We start from the raw sequence: 17,207 nt of genomic DNA, 5'->3' as shown, positions 1-17,207 counted from the left end.
GACTGTCTGAATTAAATACTGATTTTAGTTGTATAAGATTGTTGAGTGGATAATGAGAAAAAAATTGGATAGTACCTGGTGTTTGTAAATGCAATCTAACTTCAATGAAAGCTTTCCTTCTTGGAGAAAGAAAAATTGACAATCAAATGCTAATATTTATTAGATAGGAAGTAAAGATTTTACCTATGTAATCTCAAAATTATTAAAATTGAAATTCTATTTTGGAGAAGAAGAAAAAATTCAAGGTTTTTTATTCAACTTAAGATCAAAAGTATTTTCATAACCTTAGAGAAGAATTAAAATAGGGTGTTCATTGGTTGAGCTTTCTTTGAACAATTTTTTAAAAGTTTGCAAGTATATATATTTTTTTTCTTTTTGTTACAAATTTGCGAGTATATTTGAAGTTCGAATAATTCATATTCTTGATTTAATTTTTTTTTTTTCAAAAGTATGAATACCAATAATTGGACTTTGAAATGTAGATGGCTTCAAGTTGTGATTCTTTTCCATCTATTTAAAAAGACTTGGTTATCGTTTTCATAGACTTTGTTTTTTATTTGGACATTGACTTGGAGCTATGCAAGTTGTATGACCAAGACCAAAACCTTAGAGCACTTGCATTACGACCTGGGCCAAGCCTAGTGTTGTTATACATTACACGATGTCCAATTTGTAATTCAAATAACTCCCGTAAAAATAAAGGGAAGAATCCTCATATGGTACTTAGACTATTGTCTAATGCACATTTTGGTACCTAAACTTTCAAAACTACCCTGATGGTACTTGAACTATTGTTCCGTTTCTCCATATGGTACTTCTATCCAATCTGTCGTTAACTTTGCCTACGTGGCTCATTCTTATAGGATAACATTTATCTCCCAAAAAAATTAATTAATTAATTAATAGGCAAAGTTAACGGCAGATTGGATAGAAGTACCATATGGAGAAACGAAGCAATAGTTCGAGGGTAGTTTTGAAAGTTTAGGTACCAAAATGTGCATTGGACCACAGTTCAGGTACCATTTGAAGATTTTCCCCAAAAAGAAATGCATTCTACTTTCTAATCCAAACTCTTTCCATGTTGTACCACTTCGCTCTTCTGGTTTCTCTTTCGAGCCTAGAAGTTTACAAAAACATTTAGGTACAACGATTGGGCTGTTAGGATCGGAATAAAAATTGTCATAATGAATTTATTTGGAACTTTGCAAGTAAAATAACAAGACAATACAGAACATCAGTGAACTTGACGCGAGCCCAACATAACTAGTGTGGTAAGATTTAATTAGGCTATTACTTTTCCTTTGAGTAGTAATTAGGCTCTTGAGCCTCGTTTGGTTTGCTGAATTGAAATATTGATAAAGAAAAACTTAATATTTTTCTATGTTTGGTTTCCTTATTTTCCATTCTTACATGTCGTCAGGAAAAGTAATTTTTGGATATATATTGAAGTTGAGAATTTTAAAAAAGTAAAAGGTTTCGATTCTCTACTCTTCGGCTTGAACTTATAAGTGAAATTTAGAAACCAAAATTGCTGTTGAAATAGAGTTCTTGCAACTTGCAAATTTTCTTTGGAAGTACACAAAGCTGAAGAAAATTACTTACTATAGCACATCATAACTTTTGTGAAATGGTATTCGTAAAAATTTTAGGCAAATTATAGCAGAAGTCCCGAAAACTAATGCCATGTTGCATGAGAACCAAAAGTATTTTCTCTAAAAATCTTGTTCGTCATTAAATGAATAAATCTGGTTATAATTAGAGACAAGTCACTCAAGCAATGTCGTACGATAATAATTAACATCTTCAAGCTAGATAGAAGTGAAAATGATAAAATAAAGTGAAATAAACTCAATTAGAATTACCTAAAACAACATCTAAAATGATGTACAAATTGATACTTTTCTCGTAACATGTACCCGCTATTTAGATTACGCCGAGTCCTAATTATTAACATTTCGAACCATGTGACACTCTTATATGAGTCACCTATGTCATGAAACTATTTCATTTCTTAGAAGTACAAAATGTCATTCATATCTTAGAAATAGAAAATGTCATCAAACTCATACTAAAAGGACTCAATTTAAGGACTCCACGTTCACATCATTATAAGGTTTCCCTAGCCTTCAAACTGGTCCATGCAATTTAGAAAAGGAGACGTCCTTATCCCATTAGTGATTTACCTATCAAACCGCTCCCCATAAATTCATTTTTTATGATCCATAACTTGTTAGCTGGGTCGGATCGGGTCTTTCATTGCTCTTTACGTCGCTTATTATTCACAAAAGCCACCTCCGATGATCGCGCACCGATCCGCGCCCAAAAGGACAGTCAACGTTCAATAAAGTCAACATTTCCATAAGTCTGCACAGAAACTGATGACCAACCTCATCCGTCAGATCAAACCGACCCCACACCGGTCCAAATCACTCTCAATTAACATTAAAATCCCGTCGTTAAACGACAGCAAATCACTGATTAATGCACTAATTGAAGCATAAAAACGACATTAACGTAAAGCCAAATCACTAATTTTTAAATATTCCGTCGACTCCACACCACAGCACGTTACTGTGCTCACGTGCCTTTTAGCTGTACGTGACGACGCCGTTTCACCTCTCTAATGGGGCCCCACACAACCATCGCACCGTTTAAGAATGCAAAAAGGCCCATCGTGACGGTGAACCTGCATGAAGCTTCATACTAATTCGGCACACAATAATATCGCACCCATCGTCACGAGTCAACAAAGCCAAGAAAATATGACTCTCACTGTAATTAGCGTCTAGTGGCACACACGTCCAATCTCTCTCTCTCAAAAGCAAAGCAAAAAGCTGAGAGTGGAGAACGAGAATGGGATATAGTATAGAGGAGAAAGAAGAAAAGCCAAGGCCGCGTGACTAGTAGTACTACCCTGTGTTGCACTACAGCTTAAGCAATGGTGAGGTCGATTCTTCATCTTCTTCAATGGCTTCTCGTGTTCTGCTCCGTCTTCTCTCCGGCCTCGGCGAAGCGCGGTGAGTGCTTTTAACACCTTTCCGGTTCTTTAATTTCTTCGTTTTCATTTCTCAGTTCATTGCTCTTGATTTTGGATTCGGAGTTGGCATTGCGATGAATTTAGGTGGATAATTGAGTTTTTCAGTGTGAGTTTTAGTGTGTTAAGGCGGAGATCTTGCGGTGAATTAGGCGGTGATATTGTGTAGAAATGGAAATGGATTGTGGAATGAATGGAAACGAGTTGCTCTTGTTTTGGTAAAGGAAGATTTGTTTGTTTTAGTTTATAGGAAAGTCAATTGGTTTTGTATTCCTTTAGGAAAAGGAAATGAATCTGCATTTTCAATCTTCCAAATTAGGAACACAGAAGAGGCTTTAAAGTCGTTTATTGGATAATTAACTCGGAAAATATGCAAAATTAATAGCTGATTCTGTGCCTGGAAGTGAGAATTTTACCAAGTTAGGGTGATCATACTGAGATTTAAGACTAGGTTGGGTCTTTGCTACATGTTCTTTAGTAAATTTGGGATTCAGTTATCATCATGCATATGGCAAATGTGTATAGGATTAGTGAACGTTACTTGATTGTTTACTTTATCTTGCTGTTCTTTTTTGGTTCGTGTTTTGGTTCTAACTCTTCTGATGCTGTTTCGAGTACAGCGCCTTATGCGATGCGCATAAACTGTGGAGCTCGTCATGATGTTCATACAGAGCCAACCAATACACTGTGGTATAGGGATTTCGGATATACAGGGGGAATTCCTAGTAATGCTTCACTCCCGGGTTATGTCAGTCCTCACCTTGATACGCTGAGATATTTTCCGCTGTCTGAAGGTCCTGAAAATTGTTACCATATCAATAGAGTTCCTCAAGGACACTACTCAGTGAGGATTTTCTTTGGATCGGTTAAATCAAAAAGCGATGACCTTGAGCCTTTATTTGATATTTCTGTCGAGGGTACTCTGATTACTTCTTTAAAATCTGGTTGGAGCAACCAGGATGATCAAGTTTTTGCCGAAGCACAAGTGTTTCTTACTGATGGCTCTGTTTCTATCTGCTTTCATAGCACTGGTCATGGTGATCCAGCAATCCTTGCCCTGGAAATTCTTCAAATTGATGATCAAGCATACCATTTCAGCCAACAATCTGGTCAAGGAATAATTCTTAGAACAGTGTCAAGATTGAGTTGTGGTGATGGAAAGCCAAAGTTTGGTGCTGACTACGGTGGGGATCCGTGGGGCGGTGATAGGTTTTGGAGACCTACTAAAACCTTTGGTCAGAGTGGTACTATGGCAATATCCACTGAAACCAGCATTAAGCAGGTTTCAAAACCACCAAACTTTTATCCAGCAGGGCTTTATAAGAAAGCAATTGTGAGTTCCGACAGTCAGCCCGATTTAGAATATACCATGGACGTTGATCCTAATAGAAACTACTCGATCTGGTTACACTTTGCTGAGATAGATCCAGCGATCACTGGTGTAGGTCAGAGAGTATTTGACGTTATTATAAATGGTGACATTGCATTTGAAGAGGTGGATATTGTCAAACTGAGTGGGGACCGTTATTCTGCTCTTGTACTTAACAGAACTGTTCCCGTTAATGGGAGGAGTTTGACAATAACCTTGCAACCTACAAAAGGTGATCATGCCATAATCTGTGCAATTGAGATATTTGAAAGTATATTCGCCGAGTCGAAAACTTTACCAGATGAAGGTATATATTACCCCCTCATTGTTTTTGTCTGTTTAAGTTTGTTTCAACCCTCACCTAGAATCTTGCAAGAATAATTTACTTCCACTCATTTAGTTTACTTTGCATATGTTTCATGTATGTGATTTATTTCTTGTATATACTATGTTCTGAATTTATTATTGTATCAAGTCTTATCAACAAAAATTTAGTATTATACTTAGACAAACTGGTAGGCATGCACTCTTTGATCTTGTCGATTACAATCCTCTTTTTTCATTATTCTATTGTTTTCCGGAGCATCTTTCTGCATACCTATTAGAAAATACAGAAGGCATATATTCTGTTAAAGACATCATTCACATATTGCTTTTGTCTTTTTCAGTTATTAATATATATATATATATATATATCTACAGAACTTGCTTGAAGTTAATTGTTTCTTATTGCGATTAAAAATGCAGTAAAGGCTTTACAAACATTGAAGACTACATTAGGGCTTCCTGTTCGGTTGGGGTGGAATGGTGATCCGTGTGTTCCCCAGCAACACCCATGGAGTGGAGCAGATTGCCAATTGGATAGAAATAGCAACAAATGGGTTATTGACGGACTGTATGTTCTTGATCTTGTATCCCATGTTTTTGTATCTATCTTATTTGATCTTACCTCTCGTTCTATCTTTCTGAAATTTTGTTTTTGCAAGTTGTTTCAAAATTGCTTATGTGCTTCAATTACTACTCTCTTTATTTTCTCAGTCAAAGAAATTACATTGTCAAAATTAGTACCAATTTTGTTCTCTGATTCTTCTATTTTTTTTCGTTCTTTTTTCTTTCAAGAAACTCTTTCATGAAGGCATTAGTTGTAAACATCAAGTTAACTGACTGAACATCAAGTTTAACCCAGGAATTTAAATATATAGAATATTTTTTGTTTTGTTACTACTTTTGCTCCTATTTGGTTATTTAGTAGGAATAAACAAGAGGCATTCCTTGCAATCTTATGTTCACATCAGTCTCGTATTTGCCAACTTACCACCTATTTGTGTTGTTGCTAAAAGAATTCACTGCACATGCGAAGAACATCTAACATCCTGCATCAGAGTCCCAACTTTTCCACTGTGTACTGACATCCTCTGACCTCTTCACATTAATTTTTGACCCTCACCTCAAGTCCTGTAGTAGCTCTAGGTAATTGAGATCAAATCTTTCTTGCAGGGTCCTGGTTTAATATTAATCTGTTATATTTGCGTCCCTTTGTAATTGTGTTAGCCTAAATGGAGGCATTCCATGCCACTCTTATTATCTCAACCTTTTGGTAAACTTTCTACGATTCTTAGCTTAAGTGAAGTAAACTAGCTGCTAATCCCAATTCACTTGAAATATTTATCCAGTTTATAATTTCACAGGGCTTGCATAACTTGTGCCACTTAAAAGTAATATTACCTGTCCATAGAGAGTTTGATATTTTCGCTTCTTTCTTGTTTCAACTTTACTTGTCCATCATGTTTGATCTTTATCATTCTGAATGTGCCTGTTACAGTCGTTGAATTTGTCCCACTTTGAATTTTCTTAGTTTGCCTCTTCTTTGAAGGCATTTGTGAGGCTTTACATGTAACTTAACTCTAAATGAGGCTTTACATGTAACTTAACTCTAAATGTGCTCACTCTAAAGGCTTACCACCTTGTAGAGCTCTCTGTTTAATTTTATCAGATTAGTTATTGCGCTAGAGTTAGTTTGAGAGAACTAGCAATTGTTACCTTGGTGTGGGTGAAGATCTTCTAGTCTGGGTACCTGAATATAGTCTTCCAACTTTTTTTTATTAATACATGCACGCATGAGTGAGTGAATGGAATGGAAATGCATTTCCACTGTGATGGATAATTATCTTTGCATAAAGAAAGCTCCAAGACATTTGTGAACATTCATGGTAACTGTTGTGATTGTTCAGGGGTCTTGACAACCAAGGTTTAAAGGGATTTTTGCGGGATGACATTTCAAAATTGCGTCATCTACAGAGCTTGTGAGTTTCTCTTTCAAGACTTAGTTTTGAATCATATGAACTCATGAATAAATTCAGCATATGAGCTCATTGCATACTTGCATGAAATGATAGTGTGTAGGTTGGTACAATACCATGATTTGTTACTGCATTCTCACTATTTTATGCACTACAGAAATCTTAGTGGAAATAAAATACATGGAGCCATTCCAACCTCGCTTGGAGCAATACCAAGTTTGGAAGTTTTGTAAGTACTATATATTAATATCTTTTCATACAGAGTTGAGTGTTCTATTTGCTTATTCTTTATGTATCCCTGTAATTATTGAAATCACATACTTGTTTGGCAGGGACCTCTCATACAATTCCTTCAATGGATCAATCCCTGAAACACTCGGACAGTTGACCTCGTTAAAAAGACTGTGGGATATTTTGTCATGCTTCTTTTTAAACCTAAGTAGTTAAATGTAAATGTATAGTATGAAGACACTAACTTCTAATTGTTATGGTGCAGATATCTTAATAGCAACTCTTTGTCCGGAAGGGTTCCAGCTGCTCTGGGAGGAAGGCTTTTGCACAGAGCTAGCTTCAAGTATGGAATCAGTATTAATTAATCTAAAATTATAGGCTTTTGCATGCATGAACATATTTATATATGAGAAACTAAATCTGAGCTTAATACTTGTCTTGGGGTTTGCTTCCAGCTTCACTGACAACCATGGCCTCTGTGGTATGCCTGGATTGCGTACATGTGGGCCACACCTCACCGTCGGTGCAAAAATTGGACTTGCATTTGGTGTCTTGGGGTTTTTCCTTCTTATCGTTACATGTTCAGTATGCTGTTGGAAAAGGAGGCAGAATATACTGCGAATTCAGCAAATGGCCGGTAAGCATATTTATATTGGTTGATCAAGGAATATGTAACTGCAGAAGATAGTGCTAATAAGAACTGAAAAGTGAACTTTATTCAATACCTTACAATACGGAAAACTGTTGGTTGGCATTATTATACATTATACCTTGCAAATTATGATTTACACTGTTGTTTGCAGCAAGAGAAGCTCCATATGCAAAGAAAAGGACCAATTTATCCCAGAACATCCAGCTGTCCAGGCACCATAATCATCATGGCCAATCGCGGACAGCAGCTGAGAATGGACCTATCTTGCTTTCATGATCCGAGAAACCTTCACCTCACCCTATGCCTAATCTGGTCGAATTCTGCTATTGCTTGGATGCCCGGACTGAGTTTGATCCACGACATGAATCCCCGACCATTCGATATGTGGACTTGCATGCTTACATCAGTACAGTTTCTCGCGACCCTGATATGTAAGTAACGCCTAGAGGATCCAGTAGAAACACTTACAGAAGATCAGATCCCTCATTGGGTGCCATATGTTGTACATTGCTCCAATTCTTTCTCCTTTTCAGTTTTGGTAAAGTTTGTTACACTCTTATACGTGGAGGAAGTGATGCATATAAAGATCAAAATGTTACTTCCTCCCAATATTTCCATATTGAATTCCGGACTGTTAATTCTTAGTCTACATTGTCGTGGCTCTGTTAGGTCAACGAAAGGGTTTGTTTCAAAGGGCCCCGTTTCACTTTGTAACATCATTCGGTTTGCAGGGAAAATGTCGCACATACCTGATACCTCCACTAGAGTTTGAGGATTTTCTTCATGGCCGAAATAACCAGGTCGCAATCCGAGACTAGACTAATATAGACAAAACCATTTATTTGAGATATGGTACATGTTGCCCATTTGTTCCAAGGCGCTTAGGGGAAAATGGAAATGAAATTTACAGTGTTAGTGGTAAAATACTCCAGTACTTAATTTGGTAGCCAATTTGGTCAAAAAATGTAGAACGTCAACCGCAGACTTGGCATGACATGAAATTCAGAGACCAAAAAGAGATGGCCTTCACGTGAACTAGTGTCTGTAGTATCTGCAGCTTGCAGAGAGCTTATGGAGGCTAGCTCAAAGACTGCAACTACTCTCTGCTTATATTCAACCACACTCCTATATCTCTGCAACTCTTCCTCCATAGTCCATTGTGCTTTCACCCCCAAAATGAGTGACTTTATCCTTTTTAGGGTTTTGGCCGGATCTTATCTCCTTCTGCTCTGAAGAAATCCGGTTCTTCACAGCAGGACTACTAGTACATTGTTTTTTTTTTTAGAATAACTACTAGTACATTGTTAACTTACCTAGTTACCTATAATATCTAGTGGCTAAATAAACTCCTGCAATTTATTTTTTGCGAAAATTTTTCTATTCATCTCCAGTGCAAGCAACCCAACATCTAAATGCAATCTCAGTTCTTGATATTTGTGATCAAATTTTCATCAAAATAACCAAAAAATAAACTTAATTTTATCGAGCCGTCCATTCTTGTCGGTGCAAAGTACTTTGAATCAATTTCAGTATACACTCCATTGCTCTAATTGCCTTCAAATATTAGAATAGGTGATTGTAAAAACCAATTTACCAAAAACATAAGTTTAAAAATAATTATGATAATGAAAGTAAAATTGTTTTGTTTTGGGGCAGTAAATAAAATCTCTGTCAGGTACCCGTGAGCTTGCTTACGCAAGGATGAGCATCCTTACCCTTTTAGTCCTCTTCCCCATGACCACCCACCCTCTGTACAATTTGATCTCCATGATCAGAAACCCAGAGCCTCCCTTTACCCAATTACCTCTCTCTCTCTCAGTCTCTCTGTGGGTGTAATTATTACCTGTGGTCACACTCACCCCAACCGAGTCAAACACGCCATTGATTTATTTGACCCCAAAGCCCACCAAAAACCCAGCTCCCTCGCTCTTGTCTCCTCCTTCTATGACACCACCTCTCTACCCTCCACGTGGGACCACTTAAATTAAATTGGCAGGCGCCGCTGAGCCGTACAAACTACAAAGCTCTATAGGGCTTACGTCACCTCCCCCTCCGACTAGTCACATTAAAAACCCACACGTCTAACTCAGACGGCGGCTCTTTTCGTTTTCCCTCCCTCCCCCCAACCCGTAGGCCCCACCTCTCCCACACCATCCTCACGTGCGCAACCGCCACCGTCCGCTCGCACCTGGGCAGATCCAACGGTGAACCGCGGGCTCCTCTATATATAAGTAACTGCCCAGCCGACGATTACGGGTGTCTGGAGTGTGCTCTAGTGGGACCCTTTCGTCTCTCTCACACAAATCTCCGTCTCTCTCTCTCTTTTTCTGAAACTACTCAGTCTTTTTGGTTTGGTTTCCATGGCTGGCTCCGGTTCCGGCCAGCCTCACTACAGAGGCGTGAGGAAGAGGCCTTGGGGTCGCTACGCCGCCGAGATCAGAGACCCGTGGAAGAAGACTAGAGTCTGGCTCGGCACATTCGACACGCCGGAGGAGGCAGCTCTCGCCTACGACGGCGCCGCCAGGTCCCTCCGCGGCAACAAGGCCAAGACCAACTTCCCGGCGCCGTTGACCAGAGGAGATCTCTCCCTCGACCTCAACGTCTCCTCCGCCCAGTGGGCCTCCCACTCCGGCCGTCTCGTGGAGTTCCTCCACACCGGCGTATTGAACGACGTCGTGAAGAGCGAGGAGGCGGCGGGGTCGACGTCGTTTGTGGTGTCCAGAGGCCCCCGGCCTCCGGTTGTGGGGAGTAGCTTGGTCCAGGAAGGGTCCAGCACGGCGTCGTATCTGGGGTTCGTCCGACGTGGCTTGCCCATTGATCTCAACGAGCCTCCTCCGTTGTGGCTGTAAATGACCAAACTACTATGCCGGTGTTATTTAGCCTGTTAGTCATCCATGGCGTCATTCCGTTTTTTTTTTTTTTTTCTTTTTTTTTTTTTCCGAGTTTTATCTGTTCCTTCATCTTCGCCGTACGTGTTTGAAGATCGAGAAGTTGAGAGAGAGGTAGTGTAATGTAATCACCACTGTAATGTAATGTAACAACGACGGACCCGGTTTAGCTAGCTTAGCTTTTGTATATGTGAATTTCCAGTTTTATGAAACAATCTGGGGAGTTTATATTTTCCAGGAAGCTAGCTCTTTTATCTGTTTGAGCAGCTAGCCCATGGTTTTTCCAGGCTGAACGCTGAGAATTCGAGAGACCCACTCTCGGCTTGAAGCGCGTGTGATTGCGGCAAATTTAAAGTGTCCGTCCATGTCTGTCCCGACATAACACGGCTGTGGAGTCGTGTCCTTAATTCAGTGACTAACGTTTTTGACTAATCCACTCACTTTTGGGGGTCTGGGCGGACCGGAGTCACCGGCCGGTGGTACGGGTCGGACCGGACGGAAAGTATGTATGAACGCGTGGTTTGTGTGGGCTGCCGGCTTTTGATGGGGTGTCACTGTCTCTTGCCTCTTTACCATGAACCTATCGGAATCTGCTGTCCCTTTCGCACACAGCTATTTCATAGTTGATGAGCAATCTATTTCAAGGTGGTGTTGCCTATTGAGGAGTGTGAGTGAGGAAGTGACATATTTGTAGTTTTGTTCTTTGGCTTATGATGTGTGGGGTGAATCTTCATCTTCTTCATGTCAATGATATCAAACCAAGGAGATTGAGACAAAGTTTAAACATGGCCACCGTTAGTGATTTTGATGGTTACCTAAGGATGGTTAGGGTTAGGGTTAGGGTTGGGGTTGGTGAGACATTAGGGTTAAAAACACATGGTATAATATAATTTAATTTTTTATCATTACGTCTTAAGTTGCAAACCTTGTTACAATCAACTACTAATAGTCGTTGTCTAAATCGTTGTGTTAAAACATGTCCGAACCTAGTGATTTAGGCGGTTTACAGAAGAAGGTTTAGGGTTGGTGAGACATTAGGGTCGAAAAACTATAACTATGATTTGATTATGGTCTCTTATGTTGTTATGGTACGTTTCATTCAACAACTCACAGTTGTTAATGTAAATTATTGTAATTGTTATAGTTCGCTGTAGTTATTATTTTTCTTTATGATTATCCGTCTCTATTTTAAATTTAATACAAAACGCAACAAAAATTACAATAAAGAACAAACACTTCTAGAACTTGTGTTGGATTATTGGACCCAAAATTATAAATCTATAAAACGACGGTGGAGGAGTCCTTGTGTAATCTCATCGTTCAAAGTAATGCTCTTTTGTGTAGTTTGTGTGATACAGCCAAAAATATATGCATCAATGAAATGGGTGTAGGTGTCTATATCTGAGGCAGTAGTAGCAGCTGGCTTGTTTATAAAATCAAACATGAGATTTGCAATCTGATTACAAAAATCTAATCTGCATTAGAATAATAATGCTGGAATTTTTATATTCATTCAAAAAGGGAGAAGAAAGTGGATGAGATGGAGACGGAGACGGTATAAAAATGGAGGTATCTCGTTTATGTGGTCAATGTTTTTCTTTTGCCAGTAGGCTTTTGGGGCCTTTTAGGGCGGCGGTTTTGGACGCAGAAAACATATCATAATAGGCTCTCCTATTTTTCTCCAATGGTACCCACCAACCATAATGTCCCATTTTACATGTTGTGTCTTTTTCATGTATACACACCTTTATCTTTACTTGCTCATCACATCATTTTTTTTTTTGGTCGGTGAAATAAACTTTCATTTAGAAGGAAAAACTTACAATAAAATGCCTAGTAAACAGAGATTGGTTGTGACTGGTTGATGTACTTATTAGGCTGACCTGAAAAAGTACATGACTCAATCTCAATAAATCTTGATTTAGTAGGCATTCTAAAATAAACGATACAAAACCTAATAAAAAGGCCGAAAAGATAAATAAATACACAAAAGTCGGAGCCCAAACAAACAGTAGAAGGCCCAACAGAAAACAACAAACAAAAGAAAACCCTAATTCTAAACTTCTCCTTGTCTTCATCCGCCACAGATCTAGCACCACCAACGTCCACCATGGCCATCGTAGCTGAATCCATACATGGGACTCCAAAATTGCAGTTTGAAGAGAGACCCCTACACCAAAGCCCGATCAAAATAACCCTGAAAATGGAAAAAAATAAGAAAATAGAAGATCCAAACACAGATTCATCATCATCCCCACAGTAGAAATCTGCACCATAACATGAGATTTACAGCCACAACTCAGAGAACAAATCTGGGCAAACACGAAGCCCAGAACACATGGAGCCAATAGACCCCGATAATAGAACATAGAAGGAGGTGGTGCATGCACCCGAGCCAAAGCTCTACCTATCTTCCGAGTGAGACGCGAGAAATCGCGTTTGAGAGGAGTCACTGCAAGAACCAAGCCATAGTACCGATTTGAAAAGGAAAAGAAAAAATCTAGGCAACAAGATCTGGAGATGAGAGATGGTGGGTACAAGAAGGTGATGGGTGGTGAGGAATGAGTTAGAGAAAATTTGGGGCTAAGATACAGACAGAAAAATGGGGCAAGATGGAAGGAGAAGGGAAGGAGACCGGAGGAGAAAAAAATAGATGAAGCAAAAGGCAAAAGCCTCAGATCTGAGACATAGCTCATGGAAGCTGAGACATAGCTCAGGCAAGCACCCATAAAGGGTGGGTAATGCCACTGACTCTCAAGGCACGGAGGGGTTTCAGAGAGAGAAAAAATCTCTCTCATGCTCATCACATCATTTGAAGAAGAAAAGAAGTACCATGCATGAAATTACAATGAGATTGCAAGTAGAATCAAATTCTAATGTGAACATTTTGATAACCTCCTGCAAAAAGAGAAAAATAAAAAATAGTGCTGTTATTGTCACCTTACCAAATGCTTAGTTCACCCTACAGAAAAAAAATTAAACAAAATATTCCAATACTAACCCCAAAATTAATTTTTTTTTAGAAAAGATAAAATAAAATTAAGATCTATGCAACCACAACTGCATAAATACTTTGTATCTCTCGAATTAAATTTGAATTTCTTTCCACCAGATACTGAGAGGGCCTTGACTTAGTCTCTTGTACATCTCAATTAAGTGTGTACAAGAAATAGAGAAAGAAAGGAACTAAGATAGTTGAGAATTGCTTCAATCTTTAATGAAGTGGTCATACAGTGCACAGTGGGATTGTTCTGCATATTTTTGTTTTGTTTTTTGTTATTTTTATCCTTAGGATCTATGGCTTCTAACGTAGTCTTTCATATATATATAAGAAATAAAGAAAGAAGAGATCGAGGAAAGCATATGATCATTTGAGAAGGATGGAGGTCTGCGTGCAATATATCGATGATGATTTGTTTTTATTTATTTTTAAATTTATCTCTTTAGTTATTCTTCTTTTTATATTTTTAGGTTAAAAGAAAAAGAAAAAATCAGTTTTTCTAACTTTTAAGGACAGAATTGAAATTTTAAGGGTCAAAAGCAAAACGTATGGTGAACTAAGCATTTAGTAGGGTGGCAATAGCTGTACCCAACAAAAAAATATCTCAAAACAGCAATATGCCCTAAACTTGATGCTGGTTTAATTTTTAAGTTGAATCTTAAGTTGAAAATGATCCAAGTTTCTTCTTTGAATGACTACTAAATATTTGTAACTTGTTTTCAATTTTTGAGAGTTACAAGTTTTTCTACTTGTCAGAATACATGCTCATCAGGAATATGATTTCAATATATTATTACATTAACAACTAAAAATTATAACTAGTCTTATATGAGATCGAGAATAGGGAGTAAGGGGGACCTTCGCTTCCTTATAAATTTGACCTCTTGCAAAGCCCTGAGAAAGTAACCGGCGTCAGGTTGTCAAACTCACGATCATCAACAACTAAGAATTACCACTAGTCTCGTTTGAAAATCAAACTTACGACCTCTCACTTATGAAAATGAAACTTATGTCTTACACCAAATAGTATTAAATGATACAATTTATTTGCGAATGTGATTTCATTGAGTGTGTCAATTATTTTCTTTGGATGGATACATTACGGTAATTATTTCGTACTTAGACAAAAAAAAAAATAGAAAGAAAAAAAAAACCCTTGAATACTACTGTGTCTCTGTATAGGGGCAGTGAATAGATAAGAGAGAAAGGAGACTAATACACGCTATGTCAGTGTCAGACTCAGACTTAGACTCACTCACCAAACTCCGTCGTCATCATCGTCAGCACCACTGCTCTCTCTGCCACCGCAGTTCGGCCGTCAATTCAAACCACCCCTCTCTCCTCCGGGCCCCGCCCCTCTCCTTTTCCGTGCCCCAAACCCCCACCACTCCCTTTAATATTTCCCATATTATATTCGTATCCGATGACCTGGCCCCACCCGCCTCCGTCAACGTGTCAGCGGGGCGCAGGCTGGCCTTCGCTGGAAAACGGCGGGTCCCGCCCCCGAGCAAATCTGTCGGCAGTCGGAACCCACAAGAAACGTCGTCACCGCCGTCGCTTTCCCGCCAGGGTCACGTAGTTAATAATATTTAGTAACTGGTAATTAAATTGTTAGTTGATCTAGAAATCTTAAACTAAAAATGTTTGTTCTTTAATATGAACGGATGCTTTTGTTTTGTACCATAACTCTGTTTGGTGACGGCGCCGGCGGTCCTCTGTTTTGTCCGCGACGCCGTTTTGCTCGGGGCTAGCTCCCTCCCTTTTTCTTCATTATCTTTTGTGTACTCTCTCAGTCTCTCTCTCTCGTGGAGAGAGTCTTCGCGATTATTCAATCTCAGTTCCACTCTGTGACTCATGCATGCAATTAATATTGTCATGAAAATAGTTGATAACAACGTATTTGCAGATAATTTTTTATGGCTACTTTAGAAATGACAATAACGGAGCAGCAGGTTTCTTTCTTAGAAATGAATTTTTTTCTTTTTTTTTTGGAAGGAGTTATTCCTTTATTATTGGCTTCTTCAAAATTTATAGATATTACTATTATTTAATGGCGGAGTTAAGATTTTAGAATGAAGTGGATTAAAAAAAAAAATTTAATAATAAGGATTAATGCTTTTTTTTTTTTTTTTTTCAGTTTTACAAGTTACATGTTTTAAACCGCATCATATACTAAATATATATCAAATAATCAAATAGCTAACTGATTAAAAAAAAATATTATAACGTTTGATAGAAATTCGATAACAAAAGTCTAAGACAAAACATATATACTCAAATTGTACCCTGCGCTCTTGAATAGAAACGAAAATCTTTAATTATTAATTGAATATGTATCATATTTCTCAGCCATTTGACCTAATTTACCAAGAAAGCAAGTTCTTTATGTGACCATGCCTCTTAGAGCATAATAGAAAAATAAATGAAATACTTCAATCAAAGAAATAACATATATATGACCAAAAAAAGAAAATAAATAATATATGAGCTAAGTTTAGAAATTTGAGGTGAGCTACTTTTTAATATTTAATTTTTTTAATTAAAAATTAATATTTTTTCAAAATTTGAGATAAGTTGTAGTACATTGTGGATTTTTTACACTATATCATTAGAGCAAGTTCACCCGTTGGGTCACCAGGTCAGCCACTATTCACTACTTTTTAGTGTTAATTTCACCATTAGTGTATTTCGTGACCCAGAGAATGAAAATATATACTAAAAAGTAGTGAATAGTAGGTGACCCAACGAGTGAACTTGCACTTATTGGGGTGAAATTTTTTTTTTCTAATATAAAGCACATTAGCATAAGATAATTATCTTGAAGCTTCATGTTATGGAGTAGTACATTGTGGATCGTTCACAGGAGGTCGTGATGAGCAAATGACATGATAGCATGGGTAACCATCATGACGATAGTGACTGGGACTCATCATCATGCATGGAGAAGAAGAAAGAAGAAAGAAGTGAAAATATAAAGAATTCGTGCAATAATTAATTAAATTTTGTCCGAATAAAACAAACAAACAAAAAAAATGGTATCGTGTGCATCACGTGGAGCGGAGCAGGACGCTGCAGAGTGCAGAGAGGCCCCGCATGGCCGTGTGCTTATTTTGACTCTCTTTTTGTGCAGCGAGTTGGGCTCCACAACCTTCTTAGTCAACACTCTTAAACCCGAAGACCAAAAGAGCAAAGCAATTGCGGTTGTGGATCACACTTTTGGAATTTACTTTTACAAATTAGATATCATTCTGTTTCTGTCTCTATCGGGCTGTTTTACCGTGTTCTAGAGTGTTGATATGTCGGAAACGTGATGAGTTCAATAATTATGATGCAAAATAAGCAACGATTAATATAATGATTTTAATATTTCAAAATATAATAGAATTTGTTAATTGGGAAAAAATCATCAATAGTACCCGAAGTAAGGCCCACTACGAATTTCAGTACATAAATTTCCAAAACATAAACTTTGGTACATCAAATATGAAGCCCGACCCAACTTTAGTACCTAAAACACTGTTGGCCGTTACGGAGTTAGTCAACTGTCAAACTTTGAGGGGTATTCTCGTCCTTTCACTAAATTTCTTCTTCTTCCTCAAGCTCTCTTCATTTTCACTTTGAGGGGCAGTAGGCTTTGTGCTTGACGCCAAGGACTACTCCAGACCTTTTAATCATGAGCTGTGATTATGAAGGTTTCTGGTTTCTGGTTTCCTTCATTTTCTCGGCCAAGGA

The 17,207-nt window shown here is 38.1% G+C and overlaps 2 protein-coding genes and 1 long non-coding RNA gene across 3 annotated transcripts; 2 read left to right on the top strand and 1 right to left on the bottom strand.

Moving 5' to 3' along the window:
- The first annotated feature begins 2,761 nt into the window (after positions 1–2,761).
- On the top strand, positions 2,762–8,341 carry LOC133729577 (receptor-like protein 4). Its single transcript, XM_062157125.1, has 9 exons — positions 2,762–3,017; positions 3,655–4,710; positions 5,151–5,298; positions 6,635–6,706; positions 6,861–6,932; positions 7,036–7,107; positions 7,200–7,277; positions 7,390–7,571; positions 7,738–8,341. The coding sequence occupies exons 1-9, from the start codon at positions 2,939–2,941 to the stop codon at positions 7,860–7,862; spliced, it is 1,884 nt and encodes a 627-aa protein (XP_062013109.1). The 5' UTR covers positions 2,762–2,938; the 3' UTR covers positions 7,863–8,341.
- Positions 8,342–9,814: 1,473 nt separating this feature from the next.
- Positions 9,815–10,709, top strand: LOC133733292 (ethylene-responsive transcription factor 12). The gene has a single exon (XM_062160939.1). The coding sequence runs from the start codon at positions 9,947–9,949 to the stop codon at positions 10,433–10,435; it is 489 nt and encodes a 162-aa protein (XP_062016923.1). The 5' UTR covers positions 9,815–9,946; the 3' UTR covers positions 10,436–10,709.
- A 1,671-nt stretch (positions 10,710–12,380) lies between these two features.
- On the bottom strand, positions 12,381–13,610 carry LOC133733291 (uncharacterized). Its single transcript, XR_009857602.1, has 2 exons — positions 12,882–13,610; positions 12,381–12,671 (listed from the first exon to the last, which is right to left on the bottom strand). It is a non-coding gene; the product is annotated as an uncharacterized LOC133733291 (long non-coding RNA).
- Between the last annotated feature and the right edge of the window lie 3,597 nt (positions 13,611–17,207).

The sequence above is a fragment of the Rosa rugosa genome, chromosome 2 (genome assembly GCF_958449725.1).
Source record: "Rosa rugosa chromosome 2, drRosRugo1.1, whole genome shotgun sequence".
NCBI lineage: Eukaryota > Viridiplantae > Streptophyta > Magnoliopsida > Rosales > Rosaceae > Rosa > Rosa rugosa.
This window is presented reverse-complemented; position numbering and strand designations above follow the sequence as displayed.

What these genes read in the sequence shown, in the direction of transcription:
- LOC133729577 (XM_062157125.1), top strand. Translation starts at nt 2,939, where the DNA reads ATGGTGAGGTCGATTCTTCATCTTCTTCAATGGCTTCTCGTGTTCTGC. An exon ending in ATACCAAGTTTGGAAGTTTT is followed by an intron (nt 6,933 to 7,035) that starts GTAAGTACTATA and finishes CTTGTTTGGCAG; the next exon opens with GGACCTCTCATACAATTCCT. An exon ending in GCGAATTCAGCAAATGGCCG is followed by an intron (nt 7,572 to 7,737) that starts GTAAGCATATTT and finishes TGTTGTTTGCAG; the next exon opens with CAAGAGAAGCTCCATATGCA.
- LOC133733292 (XM_062160939.1), top strand. Translation starts at nt 9,947, where the DNA reads ATGGCTGGCTCCGGTTCCGGCCAGCCTCACTACAGAGGCGTGAGGAAG.